This window comes from Herpailurus yagouaroundi, unplaced genomic scaffold (assembly GCF_014898765.1).
Source record: "Herpailurus yagouaroundi ecotype Mexico unplaced genomic scaffold, PumYag 200, whole genome shotgun sequence".
NCBI lineage: Eukaryota > Metazoa > Chordata > Mammalia > Carnivora > Felidae > Herpailurus > Herpailurus yagouaroundi.
Genome location: NW_024412431.1, coordinates 2,036,737 through 2,057,192, shown reverse-complemented (window position 1 = coordinate 2,057,192; position 20,456 = coordinate 2,036,737). Strand labels below are relative to the sequence as shown.

The 20,456-nt window shown below is 39.2% G+C and overlaps 2 protein-coding genes across 2 annotated transcripts; both read left to right on the top strand.

Annotated features, from left to right (window-relative positions):
- Nucleotides 1–9,728: 9,728 nt before the first annotated feature.
- LOC121013934 (putative gustatory receptor clone PTE01) lies at nt 9,729–10,721 on the top strand. Its single transcript, XM_040449809.1, has one exon. The coding sequence runs from the start codon at nt 9,729–9,731 to the stop codon at nt 10,719–10,721; it is 993 nt and encodes a 330-aa protein (XP_040305743.1).
- A 4,591-nt stretch (nt 10,722–15,312) lies between these two features.
- LOC121013832 (putative gustatory receptor clone PTE01) lies at nt 15,313–19,766 on the top strand. Its single transcript, XM_040449639.1, has 2 exons — nt 15,313–15,335; nt 18,860–19,766. Exons 1-2 carry the CDS (start codon nt 15,313–15,315, stop codon nt 19,764–19,766), a joined length of 930 nt encoding a protein of 309 aa, XP_040305573.1.
- Nucleotides 19,767–20,456: the final 690 nt, after the last annotated feature.

The window sequence follows — 20,456 nt, the reverse complement described above, 5'->3', positions numbered from 1 at the left end:
TTTCTTTTCTTTTCTTTTCTTTTCTTTTCTTTTCTTTTCTTTTCTTTCTTATTTTTCTTGAGATTGCAAGTGGGGAAGAGGGGCAGAAAGAATCTTAAGCAGACTCCATGCCCAGAGTGGAGTCGGCCATAGGACTCGATCCTATGACCATGAGATCATGACCTGAGCCAAAATCAAAAGTCAGACTCTTAACTGACTGGGCCACCCAGGTGCCCCTCCTACTCCATGCTTATAATTTAGCCCTTCTCCATTTCAAAGGGAGACATAACGTCAATGTCTCAGTTTCTATCCACAATCAGGAAGCCAGAAATTATTAAAAGGTGTACAATAGATGTGTTATTGTGAAGACCTGTGGATCCCTGCTTTAAAGTTTCTGAGTTTTAACAGAGTGAAGAAGTAAAATGCATGTGCCTCAGAACCATAATATAATTTTTTTAAAACAAAGATTGCTGGAAATCTGTATTTCTTTTTTTTTTAATGTTTATTTATTTTTGAGAGAGAGAGAGAGAGAAGAACCAGGGAAGAGGCAGAGAGATAGGGAGACAGAAGATCCAAATCAAGCTCTGCATTGACAGCAGAAAGCTCAATGTGGGACTTGAACTCACGAACCTCGAGATCATGACCTGAACTGAAGTCAGACACTGAACCAACTGAGCCACCCAGGTGCCCCATTTATAATATAATTTTAAGTCCTATGTTCTCTACTTATTATCTAGTGACCTGGAGAAAGTCCTTAGTATCTCTGAGCCTCAAAATTGTCATCTGAATAGATGCCTGGTTGATACTACTCCACCGAGTAAGGACTAAATAGATAATGAATACTAACAATGTCGTTAAATATGTGATGGATCCAGATAGTAAGGGCAAAAGATTTAGATATTATTATTGATAATGTTGATTAATATTGTTAATACCAAGCTTTATTATACCATTCAACCCAAATATCCTGTGATCTGATTGATTTTCAATGGATACTAATAAAAATTTCAATTTTTGTCCCTGTACAAGTATTCAGTACTTGGAAGGGAATAACTGAGTCACATTCATTTCTGATTCTCCAGAACTTATATTATCTTTGTCCCAGAGTAGGCAACAACAACGAAACCCTCAAATATGTTAAATATTGAATAGACCCTTCTTTGAGTCACAGGAATGAAGCATAGTCAGTATGGCTTGCACAAACTGCTGCTTTCCTGCTTGACCCTTCATCCATCCTGGGGACATCCCATAGGACAAGGGATAAGAAAAAATACCACTTGTTTGTATCTATGTCATAAACTTTCAATAGGATCTATTATTTTCTATTTAATAGCATCTACAACATTCAGTTACTAAGAAATCATTACAGTGATTTTCATAAGTATCAAAAAGAAAAGGCAGAATGAGAAGGGGAGATAAATTTTACTGTGTCAGCTTAGACACATTTTAAGATTCCTAGCACCTGGGGCGCCTGGGTGGCGCAGTCGGTTAAGCATCCAACTTCAGCTCAGGTCACAATCTCGCGGTCCGTGGGTTCGAGCCCCGCGTCGGGCTCTGGGCTGATGGCTCAGAGCCTGGAGCCTGTTTCCGATTCTGTGTCTCCCTCTCTCTCTGCCCCTCGCCTGTTCATGCTCTGTCTCTCTCTGTCCCAAAAATAAATAAACGTTGAAAAAAAAAAAAAGATTCCTAGCACCTTGAGAAGAGAGCCTTCAGATTTTCTCCACATAATCAAGTAAAAGGTGATTCAAATGTGCATAGGATTGCATTTCATCAAGAAACCCACTATTACAATAATGATTCAAATTCTGGGTACAAAGTGACCAACTATTTATTAAGTTCCTCTTCCTTTAAGTGCCACACATCTCTCGAGATGGCTCTTATCCTCTCCATTTCCAGAGAAGGGAGTCCAACACAGAGAGGTTGAGGGATTTACACATATTTCTGTGAATTAGGTTACTGTGGTTTTTGGGAGTACTTACAGCATTAATATAGTGGATTATAGGATTTCCTATGAATAGTAATGCACTTTACAGCCAAGTTTGAAAATCTGAGATATGGAAATATATTCCCTACATAAAATGTGAATATTTAAATGGAGCTATCACAGAATGACTATTATTAGATACTTGAGAAATATTTCTGATTCTATACCTTTAAAAAATTTTTTTTAATGTTTATTTATTATTGAGAGACAGAGAGATACAGAGCATGAGCATGGGAGGGGCACAGAGAGGAGGAGACACAGAATCCAAAGCAGGCTCCAGGGTCCGAGCTGTCAGCACAGAGCCACCGCAGGGCTCGAACTCACAAACCATGAGATCATGACCTGAGTCAAGGTCGGACGCTTAACCAACTGAGCTACCCAGGTGCTCCTGATTCTATACCTTAATAACAGCATATAGTTGTACCAACTAATTTTTCTACTGGGAAAACAAATGTAGGCAATAAATAGTGAAATTGGACTTGCACTGATTTTTACAACACAAACAACTGTTTTCCATGCACATGTCATATAGAAATTCTCACCTGCATGATATGCAAAAAGGATTTTCATAGAGTTATTGAAATAAGGAATTGACAAATAAAATGAAGTTGATTCCTCGGATAGTACTATGTATCACTTGAAGTATTATATCTAGATTTAAACACAATGTAGTAAACAAGAACACTTTAGATGCAATGTATGTAGTAATATACTGTTTAGGTAAATTTTCAAGAAAAGTTTGTAAATATGTAAATAAGTACTCACATTATGGAAACACCAACAGAAAATATACTCACCTAATTGATGACAGTGGTTGATTTGGGGGCAGGTGTGCAAGGCAATTAGATTCTGCAGGAATTTATTTATTTATTCATTTATTTATATTATTTGTTTATTTATTTATTTATTCTAATTTACATCCAAGTTAGCATGTAGTGCAATAATGATTTCAGGAGTAGATTCCAGTGATTCATCCCCTATGTATAACATCCAGTGCTCATCCCAACACGTGTCTTCCTTAATACCCCTTACCCATTTAGCCCATCCTTGCCCCCCCACAGCCCATCCAACAACCCTCAGTTTTTTCTCCGTATTTAAGAGTCTCTTATGGTTTGTCCCCCTCCCTGTTTTTATATTATTTTTGCTTCCCTTCTCTTATGTCCATCTGTTTTGTATCTTTTTTTTTTAATTTTTTTTAACCTTTATTTATTTTTGAGACAAAGAGAGACAGAGCATGAATGGGGGAGGGGCAGAGAGAGAGGGAGACACAGAATCGGAAACAGGCTCCAGGCTCTGAGCCATCAGCCCAGAGCCCGACGCGGGGCTCGAACCCACGGACCGCGAGATTGTGACCTGAGCTGAAGTCGGACGCTTAACCGACTGAGCCACCCAGGCGCCCCCCATCTGTTTTGTATCTTAAATTTCACTTACAAATGAAGTCATATGATATTTGTCTTTCTCTGAGTTAGTTTGCTTAGTATGACAACCTCTAGTTCCATCCACATAGTTGCAAATGGCAAGATTTCATTCTTTTTGGTTGCCAAGTAATATTCCAGTGTGTGTGTGTGTGTGTGTATACACACACACACACACACACACACACACACACACACACCACATCTTCTTTATCCATTCATCCATCAATGGACATTTGGTCTCTTTCCAATCTTTGGCTGTTGTCAATAGTGCTGCTATAAACATTGGGGTGCATGTGCCCCTTTGAAACAGCACACCTGTATCCCTCGGATATACACCTAGTAGTACAATTGCTGGGTCATAGGGTAATTCTATTTTTAATTTTTTGAGGAACCTCCAGACTGTTTTCCAGAGTGGCTGCACCAGTTTGCATTCCCACCAGCAATGCAAAGGAGATCCTCTTTCTCCACATCCTCACCGACATCTGTTGTTGCCTGAGTTGTTACTGTTAGCCATTCTGACAGGTGTGAGGTGGTATCTCATTGTGGTTTTGATTTGTATTTCCCTGATGATGAGTGATGTTGAGCATTTTTTCATGTGTCTGTCAGTCATCTGGATGTCTTTGGAAAAGTGTCTATTCATGTCTCTTGGCCATTTCTTCACTGGATTAGTTGTTTTTGGGTGTTGAGTTTGAGAAGCCCTTTGTAGATTTTGTGTACTAACCCTATATGTGTTATGTCATTTGCAAATATCTTCTCCCATTCTGTCAGTTGCCTTTTAGTTTTGCTGATTGTTTCCTTTGCCGTGCAGAAGCTTTTTATCTTGATGAGGTCCCAATAGTTCATTTTTGCTTTTGTTTCCCTTGCCTCTGGAGACGTGTTGAGTAAGAAGTTGCTGCAGCCAAGATCACAGAGGTTTTTGCCTGTGTTCTCTAGGATTTTGATGGTTTCCTGTCTTACGTTTAGGTCTTTCGTCCATTTTGAGTTTCTTTTTGTGTCTGGTGTAAGAAAGTGGTCCAAGTTCATTTTTATGCATGTTGCTGTCCAGTTTTTCCAGCACCACTTGCTGAAGAGACTGTCTTTATCCCATTGGGTATTCTTTCCTGCTTTGTCAAAGATTAGTTGGCCATATGTTTGTGGGTCCATTTCTGGGTTCTCTATTCTGTTCCATTGATCTGAGGGTCTGTTCTTGTGCCAGTACCATACTGTCTTGATGATTGCAGCTTTGTAATACAGCTTGAAGTCCAGGATTGTGATGTCTCCAGGTTTGGTTTTCTTTTTCAGGATTTATTTGGCTATTCAGGGTCTTTTGTGGTTCCCTACAAATTTTAGGATTGTTTCTTCTAGCTCTGTGAAGAATGCTGGTATTATTTTGATAGGGATTACATTGACTATGTAGATTGCTTTGTGTAGTATTGACATTTTAACAATATTTGTTCTTCCAACCCATGAGCATGGAATATTTTTCCATTTTTTGGTGTCTTCTTCAATTTCTTTCATAAACTTTCTATAGTTTTCAGTGTATAGGTTTTTCACCTCTTTGGTTAGGTGTATTCCAAGGTATTTTATGGTTTTTGGTGCAATTGTAAATGAGATCGATTCCTTGATTTCTCTTTCTGTTGCTTCATTATTGGTGTATAGGAATGCAACCAATTTCTGTGCATTGATTTTATATCCTGAGACTTTGCAAATTCATTGACCAATTATAGCAGTTTTTTTTGTGGAATTTTTTGGGTTTTCCATGTAGAGTATCATGTCATCTGCAAAGAGTGAAAGTTTGACCTCCTCCTGGCCAATTTGGATGCCTTTTATTTCTTTGTGTTGTCTGTTGCTGAGGCTAAGACTTCCAATACTATGTTGAATAACAGTGGTGAGAGTGGACATCCCTGTCTTGTTCCTGACCTTAGGGGGAAAGCTCTCAGTTTTTCCCCATTGAGGATGATATTAGCAGTTGTTCTCTCATATATGGCTTTTATGATCTCGAGGTATGATCCTTCTATCCCTACTTTCTTGAGGGTTTTTATCAAGAAAGAATGCTGTATTTGGTCAAATGCTTTCTCTGCATCTATTGAGAGGATCACGTGGTTCTTGTCCTTTCTTTTACTGATGTGATGTATCACATTGATTGTTTTGCAGATATTGAACCAGTCCTGCAACCCAGGTATAAATCCCACTTGGTTGGTGAAAAATTCTTTGAATATATTGTTGGATCCAGTTGGCTAGTATCTTGTTGAGGATGTTCATCAGGAAATGGATCTGTAGTTCTCCTTTTTATAGGGGGTCTTTGTCTGGTTTTGGAGTCAAGGTAATGCTGGCTTCATAGAATGAGTTTGGAAGATTCCCTTTGATTTCTATTTTTTGGAACAGCTTCAAAATAGTAAGTGTTAACTCTAAATGTTTGGTAGAATTACCCTGGAAAGCCATCTGGCCTTGGACTTTTGTTTTTGGGGAGATACTTGATTACTAATTTGATGGTTTTTACTGGTTATGGTCTGTTAAAATTTTCTATTTCTTCCTGTTTCAGTTGTGGTAGTTTATATGTTTCTAGGAATTTTTCCATTTCTTCCAGATTGCCCATTTTATTGGCGTATAATTACTCACAATATTCTCTTATTATTGTTTTTATTTCTTCTGTGTTGGCTGTGATCTCTCCTCTTTCATTCCTGATTTTATTTATTTGGGTCCTTTCCTTTTTCTTTTTGATCAAACTTGCTAGAAGGTTATCAATTTTGTGAATTCTTTCAAAGAACAAGCTTCTGGTTTTGTTGATCTGTTGTACTGGTTTTTTGGTTTCCATAGCATTGATTTCTGCTCTAATCTTTATTATTTCCTGTCTTCTGCTGGTTTTGAGTTTTATTTGCTGTTCTTTTTCCAGCTCTTTAAGGTGTAAGTTTAGGTTGTATATCTGAGACCTTTCTTCTTTCTTTAGGAAAGCCTGGATTGCTATATACTTCCCTCTTATGACTGCCTTTGCTGCATCCCAGAGGTTTTAGGCTGTGGTGTTATCATTTTCATTGGCTTCCATCTACCTTTTAATTTCTTGGTTAGCCCGTTCATTCTTTACTAGGATGTTCTTTAGTCTACAAGTGTTTGTTGTCTTTTCAAATATTTTCTTGTGGTGGATTTTGAGTTTTATAGCTTGGTGGTCTGAAAATATGCAGTGTGATCTCGATCCTTTTGTACTTGTTGAGGGCTGATTTGTGTCCCAGTATGTAATATATTCTGGAGAATGTTCCATGTGCACTGCAGAAGGATGTATATTCCCCTGCTTTAGGATGAAATGTTCTGAATATATCTGTTAAGTCCATCTGGTCCAGTGTGTCATTCAAAGCCATTGTTTCCATGTTCATTTTCTGTTTAGATATCTGTCCATTGCTATAAGTGAAGTGTTGAAGTCCCCTACTATTATGGTATTATCAATGAGTTTCTGTATGTCCATGATTAATTGATTTATATATTTGGGCGCTTCACATTGGGGTCATAGGTGTTTACAACTGTTTGGTCATCTTGGTGGATAGTTCCCTTAATTATGATATAATGTCCTTCTTCATCTCTTGTTACAGTCTTTATTTTAAAATCTAGATTGTCTAAGTATGGCTACCAGCTTCCTTTTGGCGACCATTAGCACAATAGATGGTTCTCCATCCCTTTACTTTCAATCTGAAGGTGTCTTTAGGTCTAACATGGGTGTCTTGTAAACAGCATATAGATGGATCTTGTTTTCTTATCCATTTGGTTACTCTACGTCTTTTATTGGAGCATTTAGTTCATTGACATTTAGAGTAAGTACTGAAAGATATGAATTTATTGCCATTGTGTTGCCTGTAGAGTTGGGAGTTTCTGGTGGTGTTCTCTGCTCCTTTCTAGTCTTTGTTGCTTTTGGTCTTTTTTGTTGTCTTTCATCTTTTCTTGCCTCAGAGAGTCCCCCTTAAAATTTCTTGCAGTGCTGGTTTAGTGGTCATGAACTCCTTTAGTTTTTGTTTGTCTGGGAAACTTTTTATCTCTCCTATTTTAAATTACAGTCTTGCTGGATGAAGAATTCTTGGCTGCATATTTTTCTGACTCAGGACATTGAATATATCCTGCCACTCCTTTCTGGTCTGCCAAGTTTCTGTGGATAGGTCTGCTATGAACCTCATCTGTCTTCCCTTGTAGGTTAAGGACTTTTTTTTTTTTTTTCCCCTTGCTGCTTTCTTGGTTCTTTCCTTGTCTGTGTACTTTGTGAATTTGACTATGATGTGCTTTGTTGATGGTCGGTTCTTGTTGAATCTAATGGGAGTTCTCTGCGTGTCCTGGATTTTGATGTCTGTGTCTTCCCCAGGTTAGGAAAGTTTTCTGCTATGATTTGCTCACATAAATTTTCTACCCCTTTTACTGTCTCTTCATCTTCTGGGACCCCTATGATTCTGATGTTATTCCTTTTTAATGAGTCGCTGAGTTCTCTAATTCTTATATTATGCTCTTTTGCCTTAGTTACCCTCTTTTTTCCTGCTTCATAATTATTGATAAGTTTGTCCTCTATATCACTGATTCACTGTTCTACTTCATGCATCCTTGCTGCCATGGCATCCATTGGAAACTGCAGCTCAGTTATGGTATTTTTATTTCATCCTGACTGGCTTTTATTTCTTTTATCTCTGCAGGAAGGGATTCTAATCTGTTTTCACCCCCAGCTAGTGTCCTTATTATCGTGATTCTAAATTCTTGTTCAGACATCTTGCTTGTATATATATCGATTAAGTCCCCAGCTGTCATTTCTTCCTATCCTTTCTTTTGGGGTGAATTCCTTTGTTTTGTCATTTTGGAAGAAGAAAAAGAATTAATAAAATAAAATTTTTAAATTAAAAACAACACAAAAAAATCAAATAAAGGATGCTAGGTCCTAGGTTGTTTTGGTCTGGTTGTTGAAAGAGGCTTGGTAGAATACAGGAAGAAGGGTAGGAAAATAAAGGGAAAAAAAGGAAAATTTTTGAAAATTTAAAAAATTAATACAATAAAATAGAATAAAATGAAATGATGAAAGTAAAATGGAACAAAAAATTCACAAAAAAGTAAAAAATATTTTAAAAATATAAAAAGAAGCAGCCCTTCTAAATGTTTAGGATTAGAAATACCTGTAAGCACTTGTACTAATACCAAAACACTACAAAATGCAGACCAAAAAAACAAAATAAAAACAAACAAACAAACAAAAAGCACCCCAAAGAGCAGTGTCAAACACCAGTGTCAATTTCCCTGAGATTGTGTAATGTTTATATATAATCCTGCATAAAATGAGATAGGATGACAGTATTTTTTAAAAGTTATTTATAGTTTAATGATTGAGAGCTGCATTGTACATGAATCCATCTATGGGGTCACTGATGATGCATGATTTTGTGCCTTTATCTAAAATATGTTTATCAAAATTTGAAGTCTACAGTTAAGAGTTATATTTGAAAAGATGTTCAAATTTATTTATTTTGAGAGAGAGAGAGAGAGAGAGAGAGAGAGAGAATTTTAAGCAGGCTTTGTGCTGTCAGCATAGAGTCCAACACAGGGCTTGAACCCATGAACCATGAGATCATGATCGAAATCAGGAATTGGACGTTTAACCGACTGAGCCAACAGGCACCCCTATATTTGAAAAGACTTTAAGGAGATAACCCACACATTTGAGTGAACACATATTTCCACTGAGGAGAAAAGTCAAAAAACCAGACAGTGATGAAACCCATGAAGAAAATTAATACACTTTGAAAAACTTTCTGATTGTAAATATTGACTTTAATTTAGAATGTCAGAGTGTAATTCTAGCAATTACACAGTTTATCAATATCCTAAAGAGAATTTCTTGCACTTATTTGAATAAAATAGGATGCTTCTAAGTGCCCTTTAATTAGAATAATTTTTTCCTTAAAGGGAGAAGAATGTTTCTTATTCAATATATTTCTTTAAAAGAGTATTTTATGGTGATCATGGATTTATCATTTATCTCTAAATGTTCTTGCTCCTCTAACATTCTTCAGCTGAGTATCTTCAAAGTGTGTATAGGAAGAGGGTACCTGGATGGCTCAGTTGTTTGAGTGGCTGACTTGATTTCTGCTCAGATTATGGTCCCAGGGTCATGAGATGGAACCCTGGATTCTCAATCCCACTCCCTCTGCCCCCTCCTCCACTCCTGTGGACTCTGTCTAAAATTTAAAAAAGAGAGAGAAAGAGAGAATAACAGAGAAACGAGTGAGGAAACAGTTCTAAGACAATTGAATTTTAGGCACAGAAATTTTGTTGAAGGTACTGGAGTGTATGATCCTAAGTGTGAATATTTTCCTTGTGAACTGCTTGAATACACAATATGGACACAGTGCTGAATGTCCATTGACTTGTTTACTTTCCCCAACGTTCTTTTCTTTTTCAAAAGGTGTCCAAGGTACATAGAACCACAAAATCTAACAAGGGTTTCAGAATTCTTCCTCACGGGACTCTCAGATGATCTAGAACTGCATCCCCTCCTCTTTGGGCTGTTCCTGTCTATGTACCTGGTCAGCGTGCTTGGGAACCTGCTCATCATCCTGGCCGTCAGCTCTGAGCCCCACCTCCACGCCCCCATGTACTTTTTCCTCTCCAACCTGTCATTGGCTGACATCGGTTTCACCTCTACTACCATCCCCAAGATGATTATGGACATCCAAACTCAGAGCAGAGTCATCTCGTATGTGGGCTGCCTGACTCAGATGTCTTTTTTTATGCTTTTTGGATGTTTGGATAGTCTCCTCCTGGCTGTGATGGCATATGACCGGTTTGTGGCAATCTGTCACCCCCTGCGCTACTTGGTCATCATGAACCCTCGCCTCTGTGGCTTGTTGGTTTTGGCATCACTTTTCATCAGTGTTTTGGTCTCCCAGATGCACAATTCGATCGTGTTACAACTTACCTACTTCAAGGATGTGGAAATTTCTCATTTCTTCTGTGATCCTTCGCAACTCCTCAACCTTGCCTGCTCTGACACTCTCACCAATAACGTAGTCATGTATTTTGTTGGTGTCATCTCTGGCTTTCTCCCTATCTCAGGGATCTTTTTCTCTTACTATAAAATTGTTTCTTCCATTCTGAGAATCCCGTCAACAGGTGGGAAGTACAAAGCCTTCTCCACCTGTGGCTCTCACCTGTCAGTTGTTTGCTTATTTTATGGAACAGGACTCGGGGTGTATCTCAGTTCAGCTGTGTCAACTTCCCCCAGGAAGGGTGCAGTGGCCTCGGTGGTGTATACTGTGGTCACTCCCATGTTGAACCCTTTCATCTACAGCCTGAGGAACAGGGACATCCAAAGGGCCATGCAGAGGCTCCTCAGCAAAACAATCTAATCTCAATACTGTGCTGTCCATTTGGAGTGTAGGTAGGAAAATGCAGCAAAACTAACCTAGACTTGCAAATCCTACCTCTCTCACCATATCATTTTTTTTTAAATTTTTTTTTTCAACGTTTATTTATTTTTGGGACAGAGAGAGACAGAGCATGAACGGGCGAGGGGCAGAGAGAGAGGGAGACACAGAATCGGAAACAGGCTCCAGGCTCTGAGCCATCAGCCCAGAGCCCGACGCGGGGCTCGAACTCACGGACCGCGAGATCGTGACCTGGCTGAAGTCGGACGCTTAACCGACTGCGCCACCCAGGCGCCCCACACCATATCATTTTTTTAGCTGTCATGGCTTTCACCCCTCTCCTTGCTGAACATTTCCATATTGCTTTTTTTCATATGTCTTCAATGGGACAGAGAAAATATTCTGGGGTCCTTTGTATATCATAATCATTGCATGACTGAATCTTATTATATCTGTGGAGATTCTGTGCTTTAGCATTGGTGATCCAAGCATCCCAGAAAGATGAGAGGTTTTCTTTTTATACATTTAAATCACATTTCCCCCGCAGTTCTTGTGTATTTTCCATACAGATTTCTCATTTTTCCAATCAGGTTATGTGGGAGGATTCATGTCACTGGTTGTCAAACTTGACATTCATTCATTCATTCATTTATCCCATTTATCCTTTCTTTCTTTCATTTATATTCAAGTATAATTAACATACAGTGTTATATTAGTTTCAGGTGTACATTATAATTATTCAACAATTCATACATTACTCAGTGCTCATTGTGATAAGTGTACTCTTAATCCCCTTTATCTATTTCACCCATCCTCTCACCCACCTCTCCTCTGGCAATCACCAGTTTGTTCTCTGTATTTAAAAGTCTGTTTTCTTGTTCATGTTTTTGTTTGTTCATTTGTTTTGTTTCTTAAATTCCACATATGGGTAAATTCATATGGTATTTGTTTTGACTTATTTCACTTAACATAAACCCCGTAGATCCATCCATGTTGTTGGGAATGGCAAGATTACACTGCATTTTTTATGGCTGAATAATATTCCATTGTATATAAATATACCAGATCTTCTTTATCCATTCATCTGTTGATGGACATTTGAGTTGCTTCTATACCTTGGCTATTATAAATAATACTGCAACAAACAGAGGGGTACAAATATCTTTTTTAAAATTAACTAATTAATTAATTTAAATTCAAGTTAGTTAACATATAGTGTAGTATTGGTTTTAGGAGTAGAATTTAGTGATTCGTCATTTACATATAACACCCAGTGTCCATCCCAACAAGTGCCCTCCTTAATACCCATCACCCATCTAGCCCATCCCCCTACCCACCTCCCCTCCAGCAAGTCTCAGTTTGTTCTCTGCACTTAAGAATCTCTTATGGGTTGCCTCCCTCTCTGTTTTTATCTTATTTTATTTTTCCTTCCCTTCCCCTATGTTCATCTCCTTTGTTTCTTAAATTCCACACATGAGTGAAATCATATGATATTTGTCTCTCTCTGACTGACCTATTTTTCTCTGTTTCCATCCACGTTGTTGCAAATGGCAAGATTTCATTCTTATTGATTGCCAAGTAATATTCCATTGTTTATACATACCACACCTTCTTTATCCATTCATCAGTCTATGGATATTTGGGGTTTTTCCATAATTTGGCTATTGTTGATAGCACTGCTATACACTGGGATGCATGTGCCCCTTCAAATCAGCATTTTTGTATCCTATGGATAAATACCTAGTCATGCAATTGCTGGGTCATAGGGTAGTTCTATTTTGATTTTTGAGGAACCTCCATACTGTTTTCTAGAGTGGCTGAACCAGTTTGCATTCCCACCAACGGTGGAAAAGTGTTCCCCTTTCTCCACATCCTCACCAACATCTGTTGTTTCCTGCATCGTTAATTTTAGCAATTCTGAAAGGTGTGAGATATCTCATTGTGGTTTTGATATGTATTTGGGCATGCAAATATCTTTTCAAATTAGTGTTTTCATTTTCTTTGGGTAAATACCCAGTAGTGGAATTACTGGATCGTATGGCAATGCTATTTTTAGAATACGGTTTTCCACAGTGAGTGCTCCAATTTGCATTCCCACTAACAGTGCAGGAGGTTTCCTTTTTCTCCACGTCCTCAATAATACTTGTTACTTCTTATGTTTTTGATTTTAGCCCTTCTGACAGGTATCAAGTAATTTGCATTTCCCTGGTGATTAGTGATGGTCAGCATACTTTCATGTGTTTGTTGGTCATCTTATGTCTTCTTTGGAAAAATGCCCATTTTTAATTGAAAAACATTTTTTGGGTGTTAAGTTGCATAATTTCGTTACATATTTTGGAAATTGACCCCTTTGTTGGATATTCACGTCCTCTATACTCATCTTTGGCAGTGACTCTAATATCTCATCTCCTCTACCCACTATGCTGACTTCAGTTTAATAATATTTTTGCTACTGCCCAAATATTAAAAGGCCCCAATACTCACCTTCTCCTTCTCCAATACATTTCTTCTACCTACTTGCCATTTGGCCACTACTCATCATGGCAGCGGGAATTGGAAACTGGAAAAGAAGAAAGCACATATCACATTTTACTACACAAACATAAATGCCTTTGGTTTTCCTATTCTGTGTCCTATAAATTCATCTTTATCTTGACCCTAGTATCCTTTCCCCCTACTAATGTCTTTATACACCCTACTCTGAAATAACTTCAGTTTAATAACACAGTTTTTCTATGGGCTAACTATTCTAAATGCCTTAACACCCCACCTCTCCCTCTCATATCTACCTCTACTTATCTGTCGTGTGCTCTCCCCTAAAAATACCTTCTGTCATTTATCCACACACAGGTAAATAGCATTCTTTCCAGTATCCAATTTGATTGGGTATACCCTAAAGTTTTCTTCATATCACTTAATGACAAACTAATCTCCATATTCCTCAGCAGAGAGATCTCTGAGTCAAGAAGGATGCTTAGAGGGAATTTAGAAGGTTACATCCCACTATCCACATACATCTCACTTTATCCACTAGAAAAAAAAAACAACAGATAAACCAAAACCACAGTTTATTTATGTCTTTAAAAGCTGAGAACACAGAAATCTAAAGAAAATAGATTCTAGAGTGAGTTGATTCCTCTCTAGTTGGCAGAAATCAGAACCGCTGGGGATATTTGTTAAATTTGGCCATGGAATAGCTGCAAGTTGGCTTAAAGTTGGTGGAGGGCCTCTCATGGTGCAACAGAAACCAAGGAGTCTACTTGAGATGGCATGACCAGAAGCAGTAAAGTGGGGTCTGCAGAAGTGCCCAATGGAGAACACGTTCTACCCATTTGCCAGTGTGTCTCCTAGGAATTTTTGTTGTGTGACAAATTCGGGACTATACTGGAAAGCAGACAGAAATGACCTGAGTCTTGAAGTGCTTGGAGCACAAAGTTCTTATGGAGGATGAGACTTGTGTGATAAGCAGTACTTGAGATGTTTCCAATGATCCCCAACTCCTGGTTTTCTGGTTCTTGTGTATTTCCCTCCACCTGAGTGTGAAATAGACATAGCGACTCACTTCCAACAATGAGAAAGTGGAAGAAATGTTGGGAAGTCACTTTTGGGAATAGGGTGAAAAAAAAAAGATTTCTTCCTACCGCCTCTCTCTCACTCTTTCAGTTGATCATGTTGATGGAACCCAATTGCCATGTTATGAACTGCCCCATCAAGAGGCCTGAGTGTGAAGGAACTTAGGGAATTCTTTGGCCAACAGCCTGCAAACATGTGAATCCTACCAATGGCTCATGAATGAGCTTGTAAATGGGTTTCTGCCTGTCAAGACTTGAGATGATAACAGCCTTGGCCAACACCTTGATTATTAACATTATGAGTGGCTCTCTAAAGTATTGAAGTAAAATATCAGTTACCAAATAAATATGTAAGAATCAATAGTTTCCTAATATATCAGTGTAACTCAATTAGAGAGAGAGAGAAAAAAAGAGAACTAAAGTCTCATTCAAATTAGCCAAAAAATAAAAATAACCCTGTGAATCTCCAACATATAAAATGCCAACCTGGGGCACCTGGGTGGCTCAGTCGGTTAAGTGACCCACTCTTGATCTTGGCTCAGATCATGACCTCACAGTTTGTGAGTTCAAACCCCACATCAGGCTCTGTGCTCATGGTGTGAAGCCTGCTTGAGGTTCTGCCTCTCCTTCTCTCTGCCCCTCCCCCCACATGTGCTTTCTCTCTTTCTCTCAAAAAAAAAAAAAAAAAAAAACCTTAAAAAAAATGCTGACCCAAGTAAGAGCTAAAAAATGAAAATAAGAAGTTATCTTTAGAGACAACTATTAACTGGGGCACCTGGGTGGCTCAGCCAGTTAAGCATCTGACTTCAGTTCAGGTCATGATCTCACTGTTGTGGGTTCAAGCCCCCCACCAGGCTCTGCGCTGACAGCTCAGAACCTGAAGCCTGCTTCAGATTCTGTGTCTCCCTGACTGCTCCTCCCCTGCTCACACTCTGTCTCTCTACCTCAAAAATAAAAGTAAATAGAAAAATAAAAGAGAAAGGCAACTATTGACTGAGAAAATGGAAATAGTATCACATTCTCTGTATAGAAGACCTAATTCTGCCTAGATTTCATGATTCATATATAATGGATTTACAGATATCAAAATCTCATATTGAGTGATTCAATTGAAAATAAAGTCTGAATTTTATGTTAAGATCCTACAACTTGGAAGTAAGAAGCAAGGAGTAGAGCTGAACTTCTTCCAGAGGAGAGGAAGGACCTAGACCCTTCTAAAGATACTCCTTTGTTCCCCTTTCTCTTCTATTAACATTAGCAAGTCCTTAGAGATCGGGACAACATGGACCAATTGGCTAATTATAAGCTTTGTGTATTGAGCCTCCAAAGTCATACAGTTGTAAATAATTGGCAGGTGCCTCCAGCTGTTTAGTTCGACAGTTCTAATACAGTGGCTCCATACCTGTGTCTCCTCCCTTTGTGGGCATCTGCATAAGAAGGTCCCAGCCAAGTCTGTCTTCCTGCCTGTCCTGAGGAGGGACTGTGAACCTTCATCATACACCCGACAGGAGACCTGTACTCCTCCATCATGCTCCAGCAGAGATGCATTCCCGCCCAGTAAGTGCTGAAGGGGACAGTGATTGGAGGAGGGACCATCAGGAACATTTTTTCCTCAACAACACAAACATGATGACGCTTGGGATAGACAGATGGGAGGGCATCAGTATATAAACCTTCAGATGAGAGCCCTGTGAAATTTATTTTCTTGGTTCTGGTGGAGGTGTGAGAATTCTCATTAAGAGTTCTTCTGGGGCACCTGGGTGAGTCTGTCGGTTAAGCGTCCGGCTTCAGCTCAGGTCATGATCTTGCAGTTCTTGGTTCAAGCCCCAAGTCGGGCTCTGCGCTGACCGCTCCGAGCCTGGACCCTGCTTCAGATTCTGTGTCTCCCTCTGTCTCTGCCCCTCCCCCACTTGCACTCTGTCTCTCTCTTTCAAAAATAAATAAACATTTAAAAAAATTAAAAAAACAGTTCTGCTTCCACTCTCACTGGTTCTGGCTCTTGTTGACATCTGCCCCGCCATATAGCCACAGATGGATCTCTCTAGCCTTTTCCTAAGCTACTCCAAAATGATCATGAAGGAGATTATGATGATTACAAGGAGGAGGATGACATTAACCATTAACCACAACATAGTGTGCTGGGGGCTTCCTAAGTACTTTCATAGTACTGGGGGCTTCCTAAGAGCCAGGCTCTGAGATATGTATTTTATGTATCTTGTTTGATTTCACCTGCATAAGTTGTCCCAAACGATAAATGCACACATTATTATTATTTTATATAAGGAGAAAGGAGAACATAATTTTTTTTAATTTTTTAATTTTTTTTTTACGTTTATTTATTTTTGAGACAGAGAGAGACAGAGCATGAACAGGGGAGGGGCAGAGAGAGAGGGAGACACAGAATCCAAAACAGGCTCCAGGCTCTGAGCTGTCAGCACAGAGCCCGACGTGGGGCTCGAACTCACGGACTGCGAGATCATGACCTGAGCCGAAGTCAGTTGCCCAACCGAATGAGCCACCCAGGCGCCCCAAGGAGAACAGAATTTTATGTAACTTGTACCAGGTCATAAGTCAGAAAGGGTTGATGCCATGTTTGAATCTGAACATCAGACCAGTATTCCCCCCCCCCCCCCCCGACAACCCAAAATGGTCATTTCACTTCCTTGTCAGTCCTGGCAGAGACTTCTTGCTCTTCCCTTTAGGGGTTTCTGGTAGACCCCAGTTGGAGAGCAGTCAACTTCCTGCATCAACTATGGGAAGAATGGCTGAGATCACAGGCAATGATCTTAGAGAGTTGGCACACAGTTCTTCAGGGGAGATCTCTCTCTCTCTCTCTCTCTCTCTCTCTCTCTGTCTGCCCCTGTTCCTGGATTTCCCTTCAACTGTCCACTTCCTCTACCACTCTTATAATAAGCCTACTCAATCACAAAAGGAGACAATGTCAGAGTCTTGGGTCTATTTCTACTTAGGAAACTGAAAACAGTTAAAAAATATGTCTCAGATGTACCTATAGTTAAAATCTCTGTACCTCGGTTGAAAACTTTCAGAAATTATAGAGACAAGGAAGTTCATGGGACTCAGAGAATAACAATTTAATTTTGAATCCTGTCTGCTCCACTTATTATTAGTGTGTTATAGGTCAAGTTCTTGGTATCTCTGAGACTTAGAATTGTTGTCTAAGTTGATCCCTAATTGGTACAACTCAACTGAAAAAGGATTAAACAAACAAAGGATGCCCTCTATGCAATAAGTATGTGATGAGTGCGTAAAGTAAGGGCAAATTAAATTTTAGAATTTTTATTACTAATAATGATAAGGTTAACTATCATGTCATTGGACTTAAATATCTGATGACCTGAGGTTATGATTTCCCTACAGTTCTAACAGTACATTTTACTTTTGTTTACACAAGTATATCTTTCACATATGGAGAGAAACAACCAAGTCTCATTTATTTCTGAATCCCCGGAGTCTATACCTTTTTGGCACAGGGGAGCCATCAAAAATTTAAAAATCTCTGTTAAATGTAGGGTAAACCTTTCCATTGTTCACAGAAACAAAGAAGAAACTATCTTCATAGTCATCAATGTTGGATGATTATACATACTTAACTAAACTGTGTTTTTCAAAATTTGAAGTCCACCAAAGCCAAGGATAGAAATTACATATTAAATGACTTTTAAAAGACAACCAAATCAAATCATTGCTTACCTCCATGAAGGAGAGAAGAAAGAAAATCAAAAAATGATAAAGCTCATGAATATAACTAACAAAATATTTTCTGATTATGAATATTGAACTTTAATACAGAATCCAAATCACACAGTCCTGCCTTTCATGGGGTGTTTATGAATACTCTAAATGAAGAGAATATCTAGCATTGCATTTGAGTAAAGAAAGATATATTTAACTGCATCTCCATTTCTTTAAATTAGAGTGATTTTTGTCTTATTCTGTGATTTTTCTTAAAGAAGTAGGCTTGTTTACTGTGATCATGGTTTATTACCTCTTATGTTCTTGCTTCTCTGACACTCTTCAGTTGAATTTCTCTAAAGTAAATGTATATATAGAGAGGTGAATAATGTGAAACCAATGAGGAAAGAGTTCTAAGAAATGGGATGTGTCATTGAAAAATATTTCTTTTTTTTTTATTAAATTTTTTTTTCAACGTTTTTATTTATTTTTGGGACAGAGAGAGACAGAGCATGAACGGGGGAGGGGCAGAGAGAGAGGGAGACACAGAATCAGAAACAGGCTCCAGGCTCTGAGCCATCAGCCCAGAGCCTGACGCGGGGCTCGAACTCACGGAGCGCGAGATCGTGACCTGGCTGAAGTCGGACGCTCAACCGACTGCGCCACCCAGGTGCCCCTGAAAAATATTTCTAAAGGCACTAGGGTGCATGTCTACAAGTATGAATATTTTACTTGTGAATTGCTTGAATATACAACATGGACACAGTGCTGGATGCCCATTTACTTGTTTCCTTTCTCCAACCCTCTTTTTGTTTTCTAAAGGTGTCAAAGCTACATAGAACAAAATCTAACAAGTGTCTCAGAATTCTTCCTCATGGGACTCTCAGATAATCCAGGACTGCAGCCCCTCCTCTTTGGGCTCTTCCTGTCCATGTACCTGGTCAGTGTGCTTGGAAACCTGCTCATCATCCTGGTTGTCAGTTCTGACTCTCACCTCCACACCCCCATGTACTTCTTCCTCTCCAACCTGTCCTTGGCTGACATCGGATTCATCTCCACCACTGTCCCTAAGATGATTGTGGACATCCAAACTCAGAGCAGAGTCATCTCCTATGTGGGCTGCCTGACTCAGATGTCTTTTTTGATCCTTTTTGGATGTATGGATGGTATGTTTCTGACTGCAATGGCATATGACCGATTTGTGGCCATCTGTCATCCTCTACACTACTCAGTCATCATGAACCCACATCTCTGTGGCTTCTTAGTTTTGGTGTCCTTTTGTGTTAGCCTTTTGGACTCCCAGTTGCACAATTTAATCGTGTTGCAACTTACCCGTTTCAAGGATGTGGAAATTTCTAATTTCTTCTGTGAACCTTCTCAACTCCTCAACCTTGCCTGCTCTGACACTCTCACCAATAACGTAGTCATGTATTTTGTTGGTGTCATCTCTGGCTTTCTCCCTATCTCAGGGATCTTTTTCTCTTACTATAAAATTGTTTCTTCCATTCTGAGAATCCCATCAACAGGTGGGAAGTACAAAGCCTTCTCCACCTGTGGCTCTCACCTGTCAGTTGTTTGCTTATTTTATGGAACGGCTATTGGAGTATACCTTGGATCAGCACTGTTGCCTTCACCCAGGAAGGATATGGTGGCCTCAGTTGTGTACACCGTAGTCACCCCCATGCTGAACCCCTTCATTTACAGCTTGAGGAACAGGGACATCAAGAGTGCCCTATGGAGGTCACTCAGAAGACTAGGTTAATCTCAGTATGCGTGCATTCCTTTTTGAAGTGTGTGTGTTGAAAAAATCAGCCAAACCAAACATGTAGATCAGCAAATACTGCTTTCTGGGCCCCATTATTTTTTAAGTCTCATGGCTTTCATTCCTCTTCATGTTTCATACATGAATACTATTTTTTAAAATTTGTTTTTAATTGGATTGGAGGAGTATTCTGGGACGCTTTGTACATCATAATGAATGCATGAGAAGTTCTTCTCAATGACCCTGGTATCCAGGATGCATTCTTCCTTTTATATACTTAAAATTTATATCCTTTCCCATGGTTTCTGTTTATTTTCCATACAAATTTTGCATCTGTCAAAGCTATTTATCCGGGTAATGTCTAAATATGCCATTACTGGTCCTCAATCTTGGATTTTTTTTTTAAATTTTTTTTTCTCAACGTTTATTTATTTTTGGGACAGAGAGAGACAGAGCATGAACGGGGGAGGGGCAGAGAGAGAGGGAGACACAGAATCGGAAACAGGCTCCAGGCTCTGAGCCATCAGCCCAGAGCCTGACGCGGGGCTCGAACTCACGGACTGCGAGATCGTGACCTGGCTAAAGTCGGACGCCCAACCGACTGCGCCGCCCAGGCGCCCCTGATTTTTTTTTAAAGTTTATTTATTTTGACAGAGAGAGAGAACACGAGCACACAAGTGGAGGAGGAAC